Genomic DNA, 25,722 nt, shown 5'->3' with positions numbered 1-25,722 from the left:
ACAATTATACATGTAGGTGTGCATTTTGAATGTGATTCTGGCTTTGATTGGTAGCCAGTGAAGGTCATACAGCGCTTGCTTGGAACTGTCATATTTTCTTCGATTTAGGACAAGTTTTGCACACATGTTTTGAATTCGTTGCATTTTGTTTACTTCGCTTTGAGCAATACCATACAGAATGACATTACAATAATCTAAATGGGATATCACCAATGACAGGACAAGGGTTTCGGTAGCCTCTTTGGTAAAATATTTCCGGATACATTTTATTCTGAAGTAGTTGAGCATTGCTGTTCTACACTTTCGTTTTACATGCTCTTTTAGATTCAAGTTTTCATCCAGGAATGCACCTAGATATCGAATAAAGCTCACTGATTTCACTTCATCACCTACAATGCATACTTTGTCAGTTGAACACTAAGAGAGCTGTTGCCTACTACCAAACATGATGAACTCGGTTTTTTGACGTGTTCATTTTAAGCTTATTTTCATTCATCCAGTTGTTGATTGTTTTAGCACATTGTTCAAGTTCTCGTATTGCCTGGGATTCTACTGTTGGAGTACTAGAGTACATAGAGAGGCACCTGGGGTCTTCCGCCACCATCAAGAGTTGGAAAAGTTGCCAAATGACCTAAATTGTGTCGGCGTGACTCTAAACCCAGCAAAAATATTTTAGAAGTGTAGTTTCTATTATCAAATTACAGTTTACAACTTCCTGTTACATGTCAGCGAAGATGACTCTATCTTGATTAAAAAGCAGACAAATCTAATATGATTGTTATAATGAACAAAGCTGACTATATTCTGGAAGTTGAACGTCAATTAAACGATGAAAAATATTACACTAAACTAGACCATAACCCGGCAGAAGACATTAAGCTGAATATTCAGAATTGTATAAATAAAATCAGTGAATCAAACAGTGTCATAAGTGAGGAATTTGACACATTTCCAGAAAACATTCGAACGCCACAGTTTTATGTTTTACCAAAAATACATAAAGACTACAATGAAAATTTGCCCATCGGTTACCCAGGTAGACCAATAGTTTCCGCATGCAACAGTTACACAGATAATGTTTCAAAATATGTTGATTTTATACTGCAACCACATATGAAATCCCTACCGTCTTATGTTAAAGACACTTCTGATTTTTTGCGAAAATTGAAATCTGTGCCAAAATTGTCGAAAAAATCATTGCTTGTAACTTTGGATGTCACATCACTGTATACAAATATACCACATGCTGATGGAATAGACGCGTGTCGACACTACCTAGATAAAGAAAATAATAGTAAACTATCGACGGATGAAATATGTAGCCTCATTAAATTAACTCTCGAAAACAATCATTTTCAATTTAATGGTGAAAATTATGTCCAAACTTTAGGAACGGCCATGGGTAGTTCCATGGCACCTGCGTATGCCTCTTTATTTATGGGTAAATTAGAAACTGATTTTCTTGAAAGTTACCATCTGAAACCTACTGCATGGCTCCGTTTCTTAGATGAAATTTTCATGATATGAGATCATTCTCTCGCAGACTTAAAGGATTTCATAAAAAAGCTGAATGCATATCATCCAACAATAAAGTTTACTTACAACGTATCTGAAAACAAGGTGTCATTCCTAGACGTAACAGTGCTGAAAAATGAAAGCAATACCATATCTACGGACATTCACATCAAGTCTACAGATGTTCATCAATACCTGGAATACAGTTCATGTCATCCAAATAAATGTAAAGAAGGCATACCATTCAGTCAGGCGAAGTGATATCGACGCATCATATCAGACAACGGTAAATTTCAAGAATCTCTTGACAACTTAGAACAGTATTTCAAGAACCGGAATTATCCCGACAACGTTATAAAGACCGCAATTGAAAAAGTATCGAGTTCTACACAAGATGAGGCTCTAATCAACAAAAATACAGACATAAACAGTAGCCAATTAATCCCATTTGTGATCCCATATAACCCGTCCCTTCCGCATCTTGGACTTACAATAAACAAATACTGGGATCTTTTGAAACTGTCCAACAATAACAGTGTACAACAATTATACAACTATAAACCTGTTCTAGCTTACAAACGACCCAAAAACCTACAGGATTATCTTACTCATTCGTCGCTAAACAAAAAATCTTTGGATTGTAAAACAAGTAGATGTAACAGACGCAGATGTACACATTGTGACAGTATTATTGAAAGTGATACATTTACGAGTACAAATACAGGGAAAACTTTTAAAATATTTTTCGGTGGAAACTGCACGTCTAGTGACGTTATTTATTTAATCACAAGTAAAAGGTGTAAAGTACAATATATCGGTCAAACGCATCAACTTGTGTCGAAACGGATGAACAGTCATAAATTTGATATCAGAAGTATATGTGACCCAAGTTTTTCATCAAATGTTGCTCTTCATTTCAATTCTACTGAACATTCTATGGAAGACTTTACTTTTATGCCGATTGACTTAGTGCGTGATAACATGGATAGACTCCTCAAGGAGACGTATTGGATTCATAAATTAGATACGTTATATCCGAACGGTATGAATGCAAAGTCATTGTATAAATTCTCACAGTAACTTTTATGAAAACTGAAATGTCTCGTATTATGAGTATGATGTTGAAGTTAAGTTTTGCACTTTTATGTACTACCTGTTTTATATAGTTACGTAACCTTTCTGTATAATCTTAACACCACCAAAATTGTTCAGTTTTAATTTTCAACATGTTTGTATTCTCAATTTATTGTAAATATAAATATTTTTATGACAACGTTTTACGAAAATAACAAAATGCATCTTAATTATTACCTCCCTTTATTATATATAAAATTTTGATAAAGACAGTACCGTCTGCAAGTTTTGTTTGGAACGTAATTTGACTAATTCTGGCATATATATTGTATTTGCTAAATAAATTAGCGCATAATATTATAAATGTTCAATTATCTTGTTAATAATTTAATGTCTTTCCTTCATATATATATAACAAAGTGTGCCTTTATCGTGGCTTTATGAATTTTAAAATGAATCTCTGTTAGATTCTACCTTTAAAACTTTTGTATTTGAATCTTCAACAATTAACTGTTATTTCCACTTTTTTGAATATTATTTACTGGCCGAGTCTCTGTGGAAATTCATGTATGATTTGATCCAGTTAATTAATGATGAGTTTATGTGTATTATCTAAATTATAACGTCTACAACTATCACATTGAAAAACAGAATAATAATGTATATTATTTAACATTCATAGACGTATTATTTCATGATGCACTTTTATCAGCCATTTATGGCGTCTAAACGTCGACGTCCATTTGGCGCGTCAACGTCATTTCCGTATTTCACGTATCATTGTGTATGTTATTGTCAACTGAAGAAGCTTATTAAAGCGAAACATGTTTTGACAAAACTGTGTTGGTTTATGAATTTTCAACATTATATCCTCTAGTACAGACACAGAGCGATCTGACCAGAGGGACATAGTGAGATAAAGCCCCCAGAATGGATAGAGAGAAATCATTTTTAGATACAGACTTGTCCGGCTAACTTAGCCTAGCTCTTTGCGAATAGACAGTCTGGTTCTTTAACGTGTCCGGTGTATAGCACCGATACACGCGAAGCCATCTTTCCTGGGAAGAACCAGTACAGGCTTCTAAGTCTATATTTCTGTCCGTCAGTCACATTACGTTTAAGTTTGCTGAAAGTGTTTTGTTTACTCATTGCTGCTTCTGCAAATGTTGTGAATGAGCAAGGTGACTGTCCACGATCTGGATAAAGACTGGTCTATTTTTCAGCTTTGGTAGCAGATTTTTCGTAATGATATAAAATGTTTGAATTAACAGATGAATAGTTTCTAGCAAAGTGCAAATAGATCATAACATTTATGAATGCGCATTTCAATGACTTTGATCTGTGTGTAAAGTAATAAATTCTTCAATTATATATACCGAAGATTAATACAAAAAAAGCGGATACCACGAGCCGACGGAACATGTGCTTAAATATTTCCATTAATAAATTTAATATGAGAGTAATGAGTCGGATTCTAAATTAGTATATGTGGACGGCATGAAAGGTTTTCATAATTAATCTCACTTAGAGGCGATTTATGAATTGTTTTATATGAAATATGTATCAACCCGGCAATAACCAATTATATGTGAAAGAAATCATACGAATAGTTTATTTCAATGGATATGGATAAGCAATGTAATGAAACGTTCAGTGTTTAATTTGGAGCAGGTCTATTTTGACAACTTGCAGAGAGATAGGGCATAAAATTGGCCCAATCTGGTGACACACTTTGCATTTGTTACAAGAATAACATCAAGTAACAAGATGTAACATTAAGTAACATGTATAAAGACGTTTAAGTAGTGTTCAGTAGCATGCAAATAGTCGCCTACAAAAAGCCGCCTCCTTTCAAACACACGTAACATAAGTAACATCCATGTAACATTCCCAATCATCCTTGTTACATCTATATAACACTACTAAAGACGTATCTCGGCCAAATTTAAGAAATGAGGTGTAACATGTGTAACATTTTGACTACAAAAACACGCCTCTTCTCAGACACACGTAACATAAGTAACATCCATGTAACAGCCTTGTAACATCCTTGTTACCTCTATATAACATTACTAAAGACGTTTTTCCGCCAAATTTAAGAAATGAGCTGTAACATGTGTAACATTTTTACTACAAATTGACGCCTTTTCTCAGACACACGTAACATAAGTAACATCCATGTAACACCCTTGTGACATCTTTGTTACATCTATATAACACTACTAAAGACGTTTTTCGGCCTAATTCAAGAAATGAGGTGTAACATGTGTAACATTTTGACTACAAAACGACGCCTCTTCTTAGACACAAGTAACATAAGTAACATCCATGTAACAGCCTTGTAACATCCTTGTTACATCTATATAACACTATTAAAGACGTTTTACGGCCGAATTTAAAAAAACTGAGGTGTAACATTTTGACTAGAAAAACACGCCACTTCTCAGACACACGTAACATAAGTAACATCCATGTAACATCCTTGTAACATCCTTGTTACATCTATATAACACTACTAAAGACGTTTTTAGGGCAAATTTAAGAAATCAGGTGCAACAAAACGACGCCTCTTCTTAGACACACGTAACATAAGTAACATCCGCGTAACAGCCTTGTAACATCCTTGTTACATCTATATAACACTACTAAAGACGTTTTACGGCCAAATTTAAAAAACTGAGGTGTAACATTTTGACTGCAAAACCACGCCACTTCTTAGACACACGTAACATAAGTAACATCCATGTAACAGCCTTGTAACATCCTTGATACGTCTATATAACATTACTAAAGCCGTTTTCCGCCAAAATTTAAGAACTGAGGTGTAACATGTGTAACATTTTGACTACAAACGCACGCCACTTCTCAGACACACGTTACATAAGTAACATCCATGTAACAGCCTTGTAACATCCTTGTTACCCCTATATAACATTACTAAAGACGTTTTTCGCCCAAATTTAAGAAATGGGGTGTAACATGTGTAACATTTTGATTGCAAAACCACGCCCCTTCTTAGACACACGTAACATAAGTAACATCCATGTAACAGCCTAGTAACATCCTTCTTATCTCTATATAACATTACTAAAGACGTTTTTCGGCCAAATTTAAGTAATGAGGTGTAACATGCGTAACATTTTGACTAGAAAAACACGCCACTTCTTAGACACATGTAACATAAGTAACATCCATGTAACATCCTTGTAACATCTTTGTTACATATGTATAACACTACTAAAGACGTTTTTCGGCCAAATTTAAGAAATGAGGTGTAACATGTGTAACATTTTGACTACAAAAGGACGCCACTTCTCAGACACACGTAACATAAGTAACATCCATGTAACAGCCTTGTAACATCCTTGTTACATCTATATAACACTACTAAAGACGTTTTTCGGGCAAATTTAAGAAATCAGGTATAACACGCGTAACATTTTGACTAGAAAAACACGCCGCTTCTTAGACACACGTAACATAAGTAACATCCGCGTAACAGCCTTGTAACATCTTTGTTACCTCTATATAACACTACTAAAGACGTTTTTCGGCCGAATTTAAAATATGAGGTGTAACATGTGTAACATCTTGACTGCAAAACAACGCCACTTCTTAGACACACGTAACATAAGTAACATCCATGTAACAGCCTTGTAACATCCTTGTTACCTCTATATAACAATACTAAAGACGTTTTTCGCCCAAATTTAAGGACTGAGGTGTAACATGTGTAACATGTGTAACATTTTGACTACAAACACACGCCACTTCTCAGACACACGTAACATAAGTAACATCCATGTAACAGCCTTGTAACATCATTGTTACATCTATATAACACTACTAAAGACGTTTTTCGGCCAAATTTAAGAAATCAGGTGTAACATGCGTAACATTTTGACTACAAACACACGCCACTTCTTAGACACACGTAACATAAGTAACATCCGCGTAACAGCCTTGTAACATCTTTGTTACCTCTATATAACACTACTAAAGACGTTTTTCGGCCGAATTTAAAATATGAGGTGTAACATGTGTAACATCTTGACTGCAAAACAACGCCACTTCTTAGACACACGTAACATAAGTAACATCCATGTAACAGCCTTGTAACATCCTTGTTACCTCTATATAACAATACTAAAGACGTTTTTCGCCCAAATTTAAGGACTGAGGTGTAACATGTGTAACATGTGTAACATGTGTAACATTTTGACTACAAACACACGCCACTTCTTATACACACGTAACATAAGTAACATCCATGTAACAGCCTTGTAACATCCTTGTTACCTCTATATAACATTACTCAAGACGTTTTATCGCCCAAATTTAAGAAATGAGGTGTAACATGTGTAACATTTTGTACTAGAAAAACATGCTTGTAACAAATGCAACGTATGTCACGAAATTGCGCCAATTTTGTGCTCTAGGTGGACATTTAAACTGTTTCTGAAAAGATTAAATGGAACATTTAACATGCTGGTTCAGTATAAGAGTTCTAAATTGGCATTAATATATCAGAAATTGACGTTAGCCATTACTATAGAAGAAGAAGAAGACAATGAAGAAGAATTATTAACTAAGATATTTAAGTCGTGTAATGAAAATAACTTTAATGTTTCCTTTACACACTTACGTTCATCGTAAAGTTGCAAAAATGCATTACACTTATCTCAAGATCCTGAATTGTTTTACATTATCAATTGTTTTTGTGGTCGGTCCATTGATGTGATAGATCAGCTAGCAATTGCACTGAGAGAGCAATAAATGCAAATTCCTTTTGGGAAAGCCATTTATTTCTCATCTATATAGAGGATATTCAAGTTTGCATGAACATGGTTATTATTTTTATCGGATGGTATGAAAATGAAATATTTCACGAGTGGCATAGCCACAAGTGAAATATGTGTTCTTTTTTCATACCACAAGATGAAAATAAAAACAATAATCTTGCACAAAAAAAAACAGAAATTTCTGTTTATTATATACACAAATAATTCAAAACGTCGTTTGTTTACATTTAGGACGAGCGACAACAACAACAACAATACATTTACCGTACAGCCGAAATTTAATCTTATTTTGGAAATAAACGAAAAATGTTTCCTTTACAGCATCAGCGAAGATATTAAATATGAAAGTGTTGTTGTACGAGTTGCGTACAACTCGCAGTTCCCGATAATTTTGACATATTGTTGCGGTTTTATTTTCTGGTGTTTCAAACGATCTCACGAATAATGGCCCCTTGCGGAACGTTGAATGCCGGGTAGCCGGTTAAATACCGGTTAGAATATACCATAGGCGGGTTGCGAACACTGTAACGTCAATAGTTTGACTAAAAACAGTTTGCTTTACTATCCATATATATTTTTGTCACTTCAAATGATACCAAGTCACTGCCCAAGAATACTAAAATAGTTCCGGAAAACCAGTGAAAATATAGAAAATATGTTTCACTGCAGTGAAAAATAAATACAATAAAAATATAAATTATATTTCATCAATATTGTTCAGTATTTCATTAGAAAGTATATAATAAATTGAATTCTAATATGACTAGGAATGCTTAAATCATCACAACAATATCATATTGACGTCACGTCGACGTGATATTTAGCGCCATGTACGCATCGAGAAATAGCGCTTTCAAACTTGATCAAATATTTTACTTTAAAACATGTTTATTACGAAATGCCACATAGCATAACTGTCTTAATTAATTTACACACACACGGAGTTGGTTATTATTAGTTGTGCAGAATAATTCGCCATCAATGGAACTATTCCGCAAAACGTATTAACATTTCCAGTCCAATTTAAAATAAAAGACGTAATAGAATCGAAATAATTTCCAGCAAACCCGTGTTTAACACTATTTATCACAGACACTTGGGGTCAGGTGAGCGGCTCTGGCACGCAACAATTTCTTGCTTGTCAATATTTTTGAAAATTACCATACCATAAGTACTGAAAACAATTATCAAAACGATTAAAATAGTATTTGACGGCGTTTTAAAAATGCCACCAAATACCATAAAAGCAGTAAATATAACAAGATGACAAACCATTCGCCATTGTTTACATGTAAAACCGAAATTCTTACCTGGTTTATGATCCCAATATGAAACACACATATATAATTCTGGTGTTGATTGATTCAGAAGGGTGTAATCGTTCTATTGCAATGCATGCCGAAATCCCGTTTTGCCCACAACCTTCATATTCCTTCGAAAATTTACGCCCGTATCGGTACTGTCAACGAAAAAGCATCAACTTTCGACTCTACAAACCGTTCCACAGTCTAGGCCGTCCTGCTTAGAATTTTAACCGCAAAATATGAATGAACTGCGGCAAAATAACCAATATTGCGATACAACTGTAGCATGCGGATGCTATTTCATTCAGCTCGATTTAAATGATCAAGTCTACATAAATTTATAAATGCAATAAAGCGCATACTATTTTCTCACGTGTAAACAGAAGGAAATATAAAATAGAGTAAGTTATAAGTTATTTCAAAATTCTGAAATTTTTATCATGCTTAGTCGTGATCAAGGGGTACTTTTTTCTACAGCACTGAATGGTCATAACGTTATCCTCACTGGTCAAGGTGGCAGCGGTAAGACGCATGTTCTAAAATTGTTAGCTAAAGAACTTTCATCACGTGAAAAGAATGTCTCGGTTACTTGTAGCACCGGTATTGCGGCAACGCAATATGAAAATGGGCAAACTTTACACAGGTGGTGCGGTATAGGAGAGGTTGGTATTCCCAAGTCTGAACTGAGCCAGTTAATTGTTAACGACGAAAGATATAAGGAAACAAGCTCCCTCCAGTACCTGACGACTTGTATGGTGAAACAGGGAAGTACTGTTTTGAGTCAAAATATTTTTTTGATGCTGTTCCTCATATAATTTGTCTAAGACAATTTTTCGCCAGAAAGATTCAGATTTAATATGCTGCGTAAATGAAATTGAAAAGGGGATTCCTTCAAATAAAACGCTTGCATACTTGAAGAATTTTGAAAGGGATATAACTGTCACTGAAAAAACTATTCATCTTTTCTCAACAAATTTCAAAACAAAATTATTCAATCACGATAAACTAAAATCAATGCCAGGGCCAGTCAAACTATATTATTCAAAAGATGAAGGTGACTCTTACTACCTAAATAGATTCCAAGCCCCTGCTATTCTAGGCCTTAAAATAGATTGCCCGGTTATGCTTGTTGTCGACCTCAGTGAAAGTCTTGTGAATGGTAGTACTGGCAAAGTCAAGGAACTTACTGATGATCACGTCACCGTGCATTTTAACAAACCTGATAAAATTGTAAAGTTAAATCGTCATTTGTTTACAAAAAATGATCCAGTGTCACGGCGTACACTTTCAAAAAGATTGCAGTTCCCTCTCGTTTTATCATTTGGTATTACCATCCATAAATAACAAGGTATGACTTTAGAATCAGTTGTTGTAGATTGCGAAAATGCATCTATACCAGGTCAGATAGGGGTTGCACTGGGGCGTGCAATGTCTCCAGAAAACTTGCAGGTTAAAAACTTCAAAGTTTGCTTGGTAACCGAACATTCTCCTCAGTAAATACATTTTATAAAACAGAAACGAAAAAAAATGTATGCTGACTTAAGTTGTTACAGGGGTGTATACATTCCAATAGAAATTCAGAAACATCTTTTCACTTCTTTTGATATAGAACTTCAAGACTCTCTGTTAAATGAGGAAAATCATGATGATGATTATGATGATGATGATGATGATGATAATAATTTTGATGATGTTTTGATGATGACGACAATGATATTGATAGCGACAAAGAGACATATTTCACCAAGCGCTATGACAAAGAACGTAAAGATGATGAAGAAATCCTGTTAAATCAAAGACACGAACCTTTGCTAGATTATTTCTCTCATATGGAATTATTGAATAATATTTTTGATGAGTATAGAGGATGTCCAATAGAAGAATCAATGGCCGAACTGTATCAAGAAATTCTGAAAAATTCCAGACCTTTATTTATATGACTAGGTAGTCATTTTTGAAGATAAATAAAATAGCTGATGATAACTTTCCTGATGCCGAACTTTCTCAGCAGAAAAATGTTACCAAATTTTGCTCAGATGTCAATATATTTTTGAAAAGTAATGAATATTTTGGTTTATGTAAAACATTCTATTGCAAAAATGGTGACCGTTTCGAAAAAGTTGGTCCATTTTTTTGTACTTCAGTTATGTTTCGCCTCCAAGCTATCATCATTGAAAATTGAAAAAAAATCTCAACGTATAACTGCTACCAATGTACAAGAAAGATTGATTCCATGTGATAAATGCGAAGAAGGGAAAGGGAATGTGCGGTACATAGGGGTTACTGCATTAGTAAATTAAAGTACGGCTATCAAAAAAAAGTCCAACGATCTCTCTATGACCCGAAGAAAGAATTACTTCTGCAGACTGCTAGGAAAAAAGTTGCTCCCCTTTCACAACTCACAATTCCATACTCCGAGTTGGTAGGTTCAACGAAATTTTCCGAAACACTAAAATCAACAGCTAGAAAACAGAACATTAGGCAAGGATTAACTAACATAACTGATGCAGCATTTGTCTTTTTTCATTCCCTAAATCAGAAAGTTCGGAAACTGGAAACTTTTCAAAATTTACATAAGTATGGCCAAGAAGTTATTTCGAATATTAAGTCTACACTTTTGAATGATACTGAAAATTTTCAGGTTTGGTTAGATTTATTTAAAGAAATAGGTAATGATCTTCAAAATGAGACTGATGACGAAGATGCTGTTGCTGTTACTGTATCTTACATATCGGAATTGTCCGATGAAGTTGTTACAAAATTTGTTAAAGTCTAAGCATCGCATTTTAGAAAAGATTATTTATTGCACATAAAGCGAGAAAAGGGCAAAGCGCACAGGCAAAAGGTAATGGAGAAAAAAGAGGCCAAAATGTAAAAAGAGTGCCCCTGATTGAAATATATAGTGATAATTCCACTGGAAAATCAGTTACACACCTGAAATTGAAAGCGGGTGTTTTAGATGATGATCAGTACTTTCATGACAAATTTTATTCTAAAAAGGACCTAATTAAGCTGTGTGAGGCGTACGAAATACCGACACTTTCGAAACATAATAAGCAATACATGAATGACCAGTTAGTTAATGTTATTAAACAATGTGATGTGATGTTAACACCACAGGTATTTATTTCGATTGATTCAAATGAAGATGCCTCTGAAAACGTGCCAAATATTTCTATCGGCGATGAAACAATCTTAGAAGTTAGTGACCCGGAAGAAAGTGCTAATAAGAAGGCTAAAGGGAAAGGTAAAGGGAAGAGAAAAGGTAAAAGTTCGACAATATCACAATCCAAGGGCAAGAAAAGTATGGGGCGAAAAGATGATGTTGAAGCGGAGAGTGAGGAGAGTAACTGTTGTTTAATTTCCTTTGAAACATTTGATGACTCACCCAATTGCATTTGTTGCGACATGTGTAATAAATGGGTACATGGTCATTGCGTCGGCATACAAACAGAGGAACAGTGGGAAAAGTACACAGATGAAACGGTTCAGTTTTATTGTCCATTTTGTGAATAATGCCATTGCATTTATCTACTTTTAAACTTAATATAGAACAGTAGGTGCTTTGAAATTTTTATGTATCATTTTCTTTCCATTTTAGCTTGATTTTCGTACGTCTCACACAGTTAAAGTTTTGTCTTTTGTAAACACATTATTCATATTTCATTTTAAGGATAATCATCTACAGGTCAGCAGAGTAGATACATTAGTCAGTTTTTTTGTTGCGCGTGTGGACTGGCCGTACTGCACAATTCTCTGGCGTTTACATATTTACTTTGCTGATTTACTATAATTTTTCAATGTGTATCATGGGTTGTTCTCTTTATATACGCCTCTATATTGTATTTCTGTAGTTGTAACATGTATAAATGTTGAGTTTTGCAAAATATGGGGCTAGACGGATGGAAAGCTTGCATATTTACCACCGCCAACCTAATCTTGTCAATGAATCTTCTGATCAGATTGGTGTGGTTAGAATAAATTGTACTTGTGTATCTTACGGTGATGACCTTTGCCAGTGCCTTCGAAAGAAATGTACGTTATATAAAAGGTATTTTGGATGTGTAGAATAATTTCATCCAAATAAAGATTTGATTTGATTAATAAATTACGTTCAGAAATGAGCTTTTTCAAATAAAGATTTACTCTAAACTGATTTCTTTTGACACGGATGCTCGAATATGTGTGCGCCACCCTTTGCGACAGACAGGCAGGCAGGCAGCAAGGCATGATTCTGCTGGTTGGTTGGATCACTATTAATGACCGGACGGAAGTAGCGTTTTGCTATTGCAGGTGAGTTGTTTTATCTAATACTGTTTCGTAGTATTTGAGTAACGTAAAAACGTATTAGCGAGTAATGACCCTTTCACGCTTCCGTATAGCCAACAATTTTTAAACGAAAGACCTTTTGCAAATGATTGAACTGAAATTTCTAGGTCAGCAGCCCTCAAATACTGAAATATATGCATCTGATTCATATATCGACAATTTCTGACAACATCAAAAAGGGCCTTTCCAATATTTTTCATACAAAAGCTGACATGTCAAGCTCAATCTCATATATTTTTTAAATCGTAAGAAAGCGCTAAGATGTTATTCCAAATAAGTAAAACAAACTTGACGTTTGTCCATGTAACACTGGGGGCCTCATTCATGTCACTGTATGCATATTTTTGACTCTTGGTAAAATAGTATTTCAGATATGGACAACAAAAACTCGGACGGACGGACGGATTGACTGTCTACAATGGCACATCTTATCACCCGCTCCATTTACAAAACTAGCGCGGGGGCACAAAAATGTCAACGCGCATACTTTTATACATCAAGACCCCTGCGCGTGCACTCTGAATGTAGAGCAATACAAAATTAATGTAATTTTCGTTTTCAAGTTTGGCCGGTGTACTGCCATTTTCATTACTTCCCAAAAACAAGAGGGCAATGATGGCCCTATATCGCTCACAGGAGTTGAGTTGTTTCTTTGTACAAATTTCTTAGCTAAAGCTTTAGAAATAAAAAATAGGTGATTGGGTCATGGTATAGATTATTCAAGATTTCTTCTGACATATCTTAAAAAAGATATACAGGTGGCCCAAATCTGTTTACTACAGCTTTAAACACAACAACGTATATCAGTAGGTCAGGGTTAAGAATGCAGAAGATGAGTCTTGACATATGTATCAAACATTATACATGTTATCCAAATTTCTTTGCTTTACCTTCAAAAACAAGAACGTAGGTCAGTAGCTCATGATTAAGACTATTCAAGATGAGTATTTAAATCTGTATCAAAAATTACACATATTGGTGCTAAAATACTATGAAAGTAGGCTAGTAGGTAACATTCATGGTCAGTGAAAGTCAGTATTAAGATCTATGTGTAAAACTGTATATGTCATCCGAATTTCAAGGCTGTATCTTTAAAATGAAGGAAGTGTGTCATTAGGTCAAGGTCACAGTCAAGTGACCCTTATTACTTGGGGCCATCAAATAATCATAATTAAACAATCCAGGCAATATGATCAAATAATTTTAGAAGTGATGTTTTCTTTATAACTCATATACAAGTGACGGAGTCTCTTTTCACTCCTTAGGTATAATTTGAACAATCTTCATAGAAGACCAGTAGATGATATCACATGCCAAATATTGAAGTTATGTGTTTTGCGGTTTTGGGCAAGTTTTTTCCTTCCGGTTGCCATGGTAACCAGAGTTCAGTAAGGACTTAAATTATTTGAAAAAGTTACACAAATACTGTATGGACTATAAAACTAAAATGCCTCATGTTGAAGTAGCTCCTACACTAAAATTTAATAAAAAAAATACAGGAAATTAGGAAGAAAAAAGTAGGGCATTTTCAGGAATTTTGTTTGATTATTTTTCTGTGAATTATATTGAAAACAAAGTTGGAATTTTAGGGACGCTGGACAGCCTGCTTTGTGTGACTAATCCAAAGTGTTTAAGTTCTCAAATATTTAAATCAGATAATGGCATTTTAGAATTTGCAGTCTTCTTCTTTGGTTTAATTGCCTTCTAAACATTAAAACAAAGTGGTTCACAGCTCGATGCTCCGCATTTGAATTTTTTGACACTTTTTGTATTGTTTCCATTTATTATTCCTCGTTGCTGGCAGAATATAGTTTCTATTACATCGCTGTTGACACGTGCAGGGACAATTGAGTGTCTGTCGTGTTGAAGGGTATCTTTACAAAGTTTATCAAATCCTACTATACAGGAATTCAAGTCTTCTCTCTTCTGAGCTGACATTAATCTTTTTTCTTTTTCAGCGGCTGATAATTTGTCTGTTTCTTTAATGTGTTTTTTCCCACTGATTGAACCATGCCAGTGCTTCCAACAATTTGTCAAGTCTTGCATCCTCTATGTCAGCTAGTGGCCCTAAGAAGGCAGATTGTGTCGTCAAGGATGTATCTATCTGCACCTAGATACTTTTGGAAGCTTTCCATAAAATTTAACATCTCGCCGTTCATAACATCCTCAGCGAGCTTATTTCCTGTGTGAGAAATAAATGGTCGTTAGTCAGTTTCCTGTGGATCGGAAAAGCATTTGTTTCGCGATTCCATCGAAAGGCATTAACCCAGTGTTCCCAGTAAATGTACTGGTTGAAACACAACTGACGAACGTAACTTTTTCCTTCGCAGCTTTTGAGGATATTGTTTTGGACTCTTTTGATTACATGGGAACAGTCCATAATAAAAATGATGTCAGGGTCATCAGGCGACCAGATGTTTTTTGTAGAAAATTTTTGAGCTGATAGAGACGAGTCTGCGAAGAACATGTTCATAAAATCCCTATTTGTTTGTGCGCCGTCCATAGATACAAATGAAACTTTAAAATCATACATGTTCAAAAATTTAACAGCTTGCCAGAATAAAAAGTGAAGGTTACAGGATTTGTTTGTGTAACTGGAAAGCAGGCGAATGGGAACCTAAATCCGTTTAAACATAGGTATAAAAATTGTAATACGTGTGTTGCCAGTGATCGTTCGTTTTTCCCTGTACAAAGAATATTCAAATGGTCTGCCTCCATATCCATTTCTACAAATCCTACAAGTGTCACCTCGCCGTTTGATTGGGTCATACAGAGGTCCTCTTGGATTCTCATTTCGTCTATACAGACACCGCCAATGAGTTTATTATCTGGAGGCTTATATTTCTTTGCTTCTTGCTGCATCCATAGGAAGACATCTTTATTGAACCCTCCTGTTGATTGACTACACTTTTATATAAACGTAAGGTTTCTCCTGATGGTAAAAGAAGAACATTGCTGTTACGAAGCTGCTCATAATTCTTTCTGCTCCTACACCACAGCGATAGGCAAAGGCTGGTTGTTTTTTGTCCCAGCGCCTTTGTGTTGAATTGCGTGCCAAATTCTGTTTTTGATTTACCAGAAAATCTAACATTTCACCATACGCTTCAGGGATAATCTTTTCAAGAATTTCCCTCATATCTTGGTGGTTGTTTGCAGAAAGGCTGACATTGTCATCGGCGTCGGCTATGCTCTCGCTGCACGGATCAAATGCCACACTTTGTTCAGCTGCTTGGATTCTAGGTCTTTTGGAAGGACCCTCAGTCCCAGCAGCATTTGTTTGAATGCCATTTTGGCACTTCCCACTTCCTGCACGTGAGCGAATAAGCTGTCAGAGGTATCAACCTTGCGCATGATACTGAGCGGTATGTTTCTATTTTCTCTTCCCCTATGTATTCTAAGATTACCTTCTACTGCTTAAGCCGGTGCTAGGGGGCGTGGGCAGTGTTGCTTTTTTCATTACTGCCCATGAACAGACTCAATCAAACCGAGTCTGCAATTTTCACTATTTGCCTTGTTCTCGGTGCTTCCGAGGGATCTACTTTCCAGATTTTATTTGCACGTTTTCTTTCTGTTTACCCTGGCATGTTTCTAATTTGGACACAAGGGTACATATGTTGTGAATGGATGACCTGGTATTCTTGAAAGTGTCCTCGCTCAAAAGATGCTCTAAATTGATTTTTGAATCCCCTACGTACAGTTCCCACTTACCACTTGTGAAAAAACATTTTTTTTATTAAATGGTTCCCATTCACCATGCCGCAAAACAGACCATATTCTACCTTAAAAAGTTTACAGCACCATTTTTGCGAACAAAAAACGGCCAGGGCCAATTTCTGTATCGGTTATTTTTCATACTATCTTTTTTACTTCACAATGTTGTTCTTCAAAGATTATAAAGTAGATTGTTTAATCAAGTACAAGGATATTTTTACTTTTTACTACATTGCCTATTGTAATTCTACGTATTAAACACGCTTTATTTAAAAAAAAAAAAACTTTTCAAGTACAATGTATGAAGTGTATTTCATTACACGCTTTTCAGTGGACTAACGATATATCAGAATGAAATATTTATCTGATGTTTTCAGAATGAAAGATCTTTCACTGGAAACTATTTAAAACTGGGTATTTTAGCCGAAACATGAAATAAGATGAAAATATGTTTGCTTAACTTTGTATGTAAGATCGAAATATAGTTCACTCATGAACACCATTTACATTTTCACGAAAGACGGTGTTCACTCCATGAAATGTTTTTGATCTTTCATATCCTTTATTTAGTTCTTATTCATATATAAATAAAGTACCCATCTTGAAAAGTGAATTTTCCAAATATCACAGCTACCTCTGAGGGTTTTTTTCGCTTTGCACTACTCAATCATGTGCAAACCCCTTAACAAAGTCATTGAAATGTATAATAATCACCAGATGGTAGGCTAAATTTAACATCATGGGAGTCCCCTCTCGTAATTATTAAAATATTTGCAACAATCGATCCATACTTCGTTCTATTGTAGACAGGTTTGTATGCATTTTGCCTAAGAAAATTGTCTTTTAAAAAGTTTCAAATTATCCGCAAAGTAATATTTTTCTATGATATCTGGATTTATGACCGAATAAACCAGGTTACATATTAAGTGCACAGCACAATCGGCACTGGAAATTATAGCATAAACAATACATTGTGAATATAAAATGTCATACTACAACTTGTAATTCAATTACAGTCTGAATCTTATGAATTTCTGGTCACTCATGGTCTGGGCACCCACAAACTATTTAATCGAGTTTGCATGTTCAATACGACAACAACAACTTTGGTATTTATTTTCCGTATTTCACTGTTACACATGTTTTAAAATATACATATCAATAAAATACTTACCAAAATGTACAAAATTGTGCTTTCCACATCATTTTTCACTTTATTTTGGCTTCAATTCAGTAAAACTGATTTTTTTATGTATATGACACGCAGCTTGAATTTTCTCCGCTTTTTTGCGATATCATAGACTGGTTTACATTTTGCGCTACGAAACTGGGTATTCCCCTAATTGAGTCGAAAGTTGATGCTTTTTCGTTGACAGTACCGATACGGGCGTAAATTTTCGAAGAAATATGAAGGTTGTGGGCAAAACGGGATTTCGGCATGCATTGCAATAGAACGATTACACCCTTCTGAATCAATCAACACCAGAATTATATATGTGTGTTTCATATTGGGATCATAAACCAGGTAAGAATTTCGGTTTTACATGTAAACAATGGCGAATGGTTTGTCATCTTGTAGTATTTAGTGCTTTTATGGTATTTGGTGGCATTTTTAAAACGCCGTCAAATACTATTTTAATCGTTTTGATAATTGTTTACAGTACTTATGGTATGGTAATTTGCAAAAAAAAATTGACAAGCAACAGATTGTTGCGTGTCAGAGCCGCTCACCTGACCCCAAGTGTATGTGCTATTTATACATGATGGGCGGTTATACGTCATACGAAATAATTCACTCGGGCTACGCCCTCGTGAATTATTACGCTCATCATTTAACCGCCCATCATGTATGAATAGTGTTAAAAATTATATTAAAAACATATTTACAGAAACAGGAAGAATAGATATTTGGAATAACCAAGAAACATTTTTGTGCGAAACGATCAGATTAACAATTAGGAGAACATTAATAGATCAATATGTACAACAATGGAATGCATAATTACAAAAATCATCTAAAGATCAAAACTATTCAATCTCTAAAGTGTCGGTTCATCTCGAAAATTATCTTTTGAAATTAAACAAGTCATTTTCTACTTATTTACTAAGATACAGAGCAGGAATTCATTTTTGCCAGTTGAAGATTGGAAGCAATTGACATTTCAAAACGGAAGTGTTTTCTCTGTGATAAGAACGGCACCGGTGACGAAATGCATTACCTTCTTATATGTCCTATTTTCAAGGAACAACGGTCAAAATACATTCAAACGTATTTTATAGGTACCAAGCATTGTCAAATTCCGACAACTTCTCAACGAAACTTCACCGAACAAATTCTGAAAACTATGTCTCTTTATCAAGATTATTTTAGAATTTTTAAAACCTCCTTATTAAGTTATTACGAGATCATATAAATCATATTAAAATAATTGTTATGCCAACATATATTATAGAAGAGGTCCATAACAAAATAAAAAAAGAAAAACAAAACAAAACAAAACTTACAAGGTTATAATATCCAAATTGAATCACTGTTGTCTGCCGCTCGCATTAATCTTACAATAAAACACGTCAATAACCAATCATAGCACTTAACAGAATCTAATTTGAATAATAATGAATGAAAAAGCACAAGTAGACCGTATCAAAACTTTTTGAATGAAACTAACTCCACCCTTAGCCGTCAAAACAATTTATATGCACGACTTGCATGATTTTTAAATGCCAGTCGTCATTGAACTCCGATAATCATCTTACATTTATTTCTACTACATAAAATGGAAGTATTTATTTTTCCAATACAGTGAATATTTCCTCCACTTTTCAGTCTGCAAAAACTTTGTAGTTAAAAAAACTGTTTAATTCTTTTTTTTTTAATTCATATAAACGATAACATAAAGGTTTCACCCCATTTCCCACTTTTTCGTTCTTTTTCCATGCTAATATTTTTTGTTTCCTTCATCTTTTTGCCTTTTGTAATTACAAACAAAGTGAACTTGAAAATATATTTTATACACACCTATACAATGTCACAAAATATTTGAAACATTGTTTTCACTGTATTATACAATTATTGCCTTTTGATGAGGTCGATATCGCTTTTATTAGATCGATAAATCCACATATCGACCGAACTTAAAAAGCAACATTTGTTTTATTATTAAATCCAGCCTACTCATAAGTATAAACATTAAATACAAATATTTGCAGCCTTTGGACATTTTTTCGCGGTAAATTGTGTACGACGTCGCATTGTTTTGACGTCAAACCGTAATGACGTCACAGCTGGCGGTCAATACGTGTTTTGGCTCCGCGTTCGAGTCAATACGACTTTTTATCATTGATCATGTGACTACATCTAGACCAATGGAAAGGACTATAAATATAGATTTAATAATAAACTCATATGTCATGTATATGATTTGAGCTAATAAAGTTGTGTTGTGTTCTGTTCTGCTATGAATTATTTCTTAAATATTCTACAAACACTATATTTATCACCATTCGCTGTTTATCCTTTATCGGTCTGTGTACGACATATTTCCACATTATTTTAACGTTATTTGTAGTTCAAGGAGGTGTGAGTGAGAGATAGCAACAAAATGATCTGAGGTTGCTAATGTTCAAGTGCTTGAAGATTTTTATGGTTCGATTTCCAGCTCTGCATTACCTATCTTCTTTAGAATCAATGTATCGTTTCACTCTATTCAATATAATTAAGACAAATCAATTGAAAAAAAAGTCTTCTTTAAACATTAAATTAGAAAAATATTTAAAAAGTGTAGGTGTTTCGTCCCTCAACTAGTCGGAAAAAAGAAAACAAACTCATAACTGCTCTTAAACGCAAGGCAGCTAAAGTAGAATTATAGTATTATAAAACGATATATGTAAAGCATAATGACTTAACCAGTTGGTGTCAGCTATTTTTCTACAATAAGAAATATTTACCCTACTTATTCAAGCGTACCCATTACCACAACCACCTATATACATTTGTATTCTAAAAGGAAGTTTTAAATGATTTCTCAAGTTTAGTGAAAGCTTGTTAATCCAATAATATGGCTGAAGTTTAAAATTCAGAAACTTTTTCATGTTTTTAGATAAAGTAATCTGGATCTAGCGCAGGTAGGAACGAAATACTGTTGTTATATGAAGAATGCCTTTATGTATCATGTACTTTAAACCGTTAATGTCATTGAAGTAAATATATCTTGCTCACTGAACGTGTACTGAAGTTAGGGCTCTTTATAATAGTAACTTTTAAAATTAAAATAGAAACTGCATTAATATTTACGTCTTAAGGTAATTATCTTGTAACACATATTTTACATAGAATGTACATGTATATAGTACAGCAGATATTGACGAAGTCCATTATTTTATATATTTTAGAGTAAAACATTGTTGGATAATGGCCCTCGGCTTAAGTTCAGTAGTACTACTTTTGACATTTTTCACAGATGCTGTACTGACTGGTAAGTTAACATTTTCTAATCTCTCAGTGTTTTTATTTTTTTGAGTTTATAAACCATAGATAATGAAAGCAAAAGCCTGCACTGTGTCCGTTTCAATATTTGTTTGACAAATGAAAATCGGCAAAAAGCATGAAAAACAATGCAAAATGGTTGGTATTTGTCATTAAGTGCATTTGAGTGTTAAAATCATTATCATTTAGATTAGAACTGTCTTATATGTTTTTTCTACATTTAGAATATGCTATAGACAAATATCAATTAACGGAGAATATTTATTTAACAGTGTCTAACGCTATGCTAAAATGCTAAAACCAAATAATAAAAAAACATGTTATATCTTTACTGATAGTATTGATAAACACATTCATACTTACTCATTACAACTCACGACAGAAATTCAAACCATATCTATATAATTTTGAATGGTTATACTTTATGAATATCATTAAATTATATTTATGAATAATATTTCTTTCTTTAGATTGTTCTGTTGGATGCAAATCCTGTTCCAATTCAACATGCTTAAAATGTGATTCGTCATATTATTTATCCAATGGCTTTTGTTTTCGATGTCCAGATCTATGCACTAATTGTAACGGACATTATAATTGTACGTCGTGCCAAACAAGTAAATGGGGTTTACACGACCAGTGCATGTTCCCCTGTGCCAATAATTGTCATAATAAAGAATGTCAATATGACACAGGCTATTGCATTCAATGTAAATCTGGGCTGTATGGTCTACAATGTAACCATGACTGTAGTGATTGTGAAGGTGATGTTTGTGATTTGCGTAGATGTATTCACGGATGTAAACAAGGATATTACGAATACAAACCTGAGTCTGAAGCAATTTGTCTAGAATGTCCGACAGATTGCAAATACTGTAATGACGTGAACACGTGTCGTGTTTGTAATGACGGTTTTCATTTGTATCAGTTTCACTCAAATGGAAAATATGTTGTTCATTGTGTTAGTTGTTCATTAGGATCAAAATGTTCAAATTTTTGCGTTTTTCAAAATTGCAATCAGTGCGAACTCCATAATGGCGCTTTGGTGTGCAAAGATTGTCCTGAAGGATACAGATTTAATGGCACAACATGCATACTAAATACAACAGGCTGTTCTCAAGAATGTTCTTCTCATTGTGATGACGATGGAATATGCTTAGGAACTTGCAGTGCTGGATGGACAGGTGAAAGATGTTCTGACAAGTGTTCTGATGAATGTTTCACATGCGAAAAAAGTAACAGAGTCACATGCCAACAATGCAAAGGTGACTTTTACACAACCAATTGTAACGTCGCTTGTAGTCTATCATGTAAAACAGAAAACGGTAAACAAACGTGTATACTAAATGATGGCTACTGTTTAAATGGATGTGAACACAATTTCTGGGGCTATTTGTGTGATCAGTCTTGTCCTAACGGCTGTATTGATAACAATTTATCTCCGATATGCGAAAGAAGCAACGGAACATGTAAACATGGATGTGAGGACGGATACAAAGGAGACAAATGCGATATAACTGCTACAAGCAAAACAACTGCAAAATCTGAAGGTAATAAAATTGTGTACACCTGTTGAAATTCGTTTCTAAAAGGTATATTGATGCAAAACCCACAACAGTATCCTCTATAATTTTGATATTAAAGTACTGGCACCGATCAAGACTTTCAATAACTAAAGCAGCTGATAGCAAATACGTGTACACGTATGTATCATTTATTCATGTTTAAATCTTACTTTTAAAGCAGTCATCGTTTGTGAAATAAATTGTCACTCTTTTAAGAATTATAAATACAGTGTGTTCTTATACTGGCTTTTTAAGTTTACCCTTTTCTGTTGAAAAAGTCTTAAAATATTTTAGTATTTAATTTCCTTTCATTTTCATTCATACCGTATAACAGACACTTCGCAGTTCAGTTCAACAGGTTCTGTCAAAGAAACTACCCAAGAGCCTAATGATGGGGAGCATAAATCACAGAAAGACAATAAAGATATAATCATTATAGGGTCTGCGGCAGGCGGAGGTGTCCTTGTGTTGATACTGATTATCGTTATTATTGTTTGTCTCGTGAAAAGAAGGTAAATGTATTACCTACCAATACATTTTCTGTTAAACTTACAGGATTTACTAAACAAGTTTATTCAACATCTGCTCTTTATATACTCAGTGCTTTCTGAATGCGTTTCAGTTTCATTCAAGTACGTCCACTTATTGGACTACTTGTTTGTCCTACTTTCGTTTTCTGGGTATTTCTTTTCCATTTATACAAACTGATACAACGTCTTGTATCATCATTGACTCCGTGTATTCTGAATCCATATCACCCAAGTCGGTCCCTCTGGCGGATGACTTTTTTTGTAGGTAGATGAATAATATCACGTTAGTGTAATATTCTGGGCATTTTACAATTGATATGTAAGATAGCACACGCCTGCATACATTTCATGGTGTTCATACAGGTTTAAACATAATCAACAACAAATGGCATCTTTTTGTATTTTAATGATTGTGTTATAAATATATAACTTACACTTTTCTTTACTCTTGAAACTCGAAATTATTCTTAAAACAAAATCTCATTAATCTTACGATAGTTCAACTATTGAAACACGAAACCAACTATTGTACTATGTGCTAGTCAAAAGAAATATTTTTACCAAACTTAAATTTCACAATATCAAATTCTTTATTGAAGATAAACCATGTTGAACTACAATCTGAATTACGTAAACCAGTGTCAATATAATTATTGATGGATAAAGTCCCTGATTTCGAATAATTTGTCTCTCATCGGTTCGAAACATCGCATGGAGCGTAGAAATTATGAATGTAGTTCTATATCTGTGTATGTCCACTTCTGGAGTCTTTCTCCTTCATGACACTTTGAAAGACGTCTTATGATTTTGAATTGTACAACCCTTATTCTTATATAATACTTGATATTTTTATGCACAATTAACTTTGTATTAGCACTATGATTTTACCAATTCAAAGCTAATAAACCTCCTCTAAATATTCTTTTTCAGAAAAAAGCCATCTAGTGACGAGTCTGTGCAGAATGGGATGATCATGTCAGATGATAAAGGTCTGTATTATCATTGAAATTGTCGTTAAACCATATTAATCTAAGGTTGTATCTTGCTTATTCCTGCATAAATTAAATGTATTGTAATTTACTGTTCTTTGTTAGTGAACAACGAAGCACAACCTGTGAATCCTGAACAAGTACAAGTAAAAGAGGACTACATATATGCTCAGCCTGATAAATCTCGTATTAGACAGAAACAGAGTAAAATGGAAATAAGTAAACCGCAGAAAATGTACGACAATATTGCGATTGATCTAGAAGAAAGTGGAGCAACTGTTACAGTGAATGAAACCGATGTGGATAAAATACAATTAGAGGAATTGGAAGAAGGTCCTACAAAGTTTATAGAGACAGGTGAGGCTCAAAGTTGTCCACTTTTAATGTTCAATCCTTATATCATTCTGATACTAGATAGAATATATAATTAAATATGCATACTATTTTATTTCCTTACATTGATTAAGGTAATACAGAATAACCTCATTGTATCACTCCTTACAACTGCAGTACTATTAGTATTATACATCGTTCCAAAGGACACCAGGGCTCATAACAGGACATTTTTAGTTTTCAAAATATTTTGATTGATTTCAAATTTATGTAAAATTCAGCCATTTTGGGCACCATTTTAATTTGAATTTTAGATTTAACTAAGGATTGATTGTGATAAAACTTTCATTTTAGTTTATATAAAAGCAACATATTTTGTAAAAAAAAAAACAAAAATTCCTTCAAACGCCAGAATTTTACACAGAAAAAATACATGATTGTCCACACATTGAGTCAAAAGTACCTTCAAAACAACATCCCCTACCCCCTTAAAAGTGGAAGAATAATGTTTAACATTTATCCGGCTCTCATAAATTTGAAGAAAAGAATTTTGTTACGGATTTATTCGATCAGACAGTAGTCTACACTAATACCTGTTTAAAATAAATTTCAGAAGTAAAGCCACCCAGCACAGACTTATACTACAATACTGAAAGTTTGATTCGTAGTCGCATACAGGTGTCAGATCTTCTAGAATACATCAAGAAGAAAAATGATTATGAAAAGGAATTTGAGGTAATGTTACAAGTTTAAATCGTCAATTACCAAGAACGGTCCGGACTTAGGAGAATATATACGACATGGTATATTGGACAATTATTGTATGATGGTGTGGCGAATATCCAAGTTAATGGACGTGACCAAGATGATATTCACCGAGGCCTGTTTCGGTGAATATCACATTGGCAAAGTCAAAAGACACCGACACTATCATCCAGTAAGTTTATATTTTATAACTACACTTACAATCAGAGCAGAGTGGTCATTATGTGTAAGAGTGTCCTTAAGACAAAATGCTCCAGTTTTGAAATATAACAAGTTTGCTGACTGGATTAAGTGTTTAAAGAAACCAGATATGACTGGC

General features: G+C 34.1%; 1 protein-coding gene across 1 annotated transcript in view; it reads left to right on the top strand.

Moving 5' to 3' along the window:
• Window positions 1-771: 771 nt before the first annotated feature.
• Window positions 772-25,722, top strand: part of LOC123538959 (receptor-type tyrosine-protein phosphatase kappa-like) — a 124,419-nt gene continuing 99,468 nt past the window's right edge. The window contains exons 1-10 of the mRNA XM_053529698.1: window positions 772-1,036; window positions 9,173-9,463; window positions 9,795-9,925; window positions 11,337-11,414; window positions 11,816-12,041; window positions 22,331-22,771; window positions 23,121-23,298; window positions 24,247-24,305; window positions 24,411-24,662; window positions 25,252-25,373. Coding sequence (XP_053385673.1) covers window positions 772-1,036; window positions 9,173-9,463; window positions 9,795-9,925; window positions 11,337-11,414; window positions 11,816-12,041; window positions 22,331-22,771; window positions 23,121-23,298; window positions 24,247-24,305; window positions 24,411-24,662; window positions 25,252-25,373 — 2,043 coding nt within the window. The remainder of the gene's footprint in view (window positions 1,037-9,172; window positions 9,464-9,794; window positions 9,926-11,336; window positions 11,415-11,815; window positions 12,042-22,330; window positions 22,772-23,120; window positions 23,299-24,246; window positions 24,306-24,410; window positions 24,663-25,251; window positions 25,374-25,722) is intronic.

Source organism: Mercenaria mercenaria, chromosome 18 (genome assembly GCF_021730395.1).
Source record: "Mercenaria mercenaria strain notata chromosome 18, MADL_Memer_1, whole genome shotgun sequence".
Lineage (NCBI taxonomy): Eukaryota > Metazoa > Mollusca > Bivalvia > Venerida > Veneridae > Mercenaria > Mercenaria mercenaria.
This window is presented reverse-complemented; position numbering and strand designations above follow the sequence as displayed.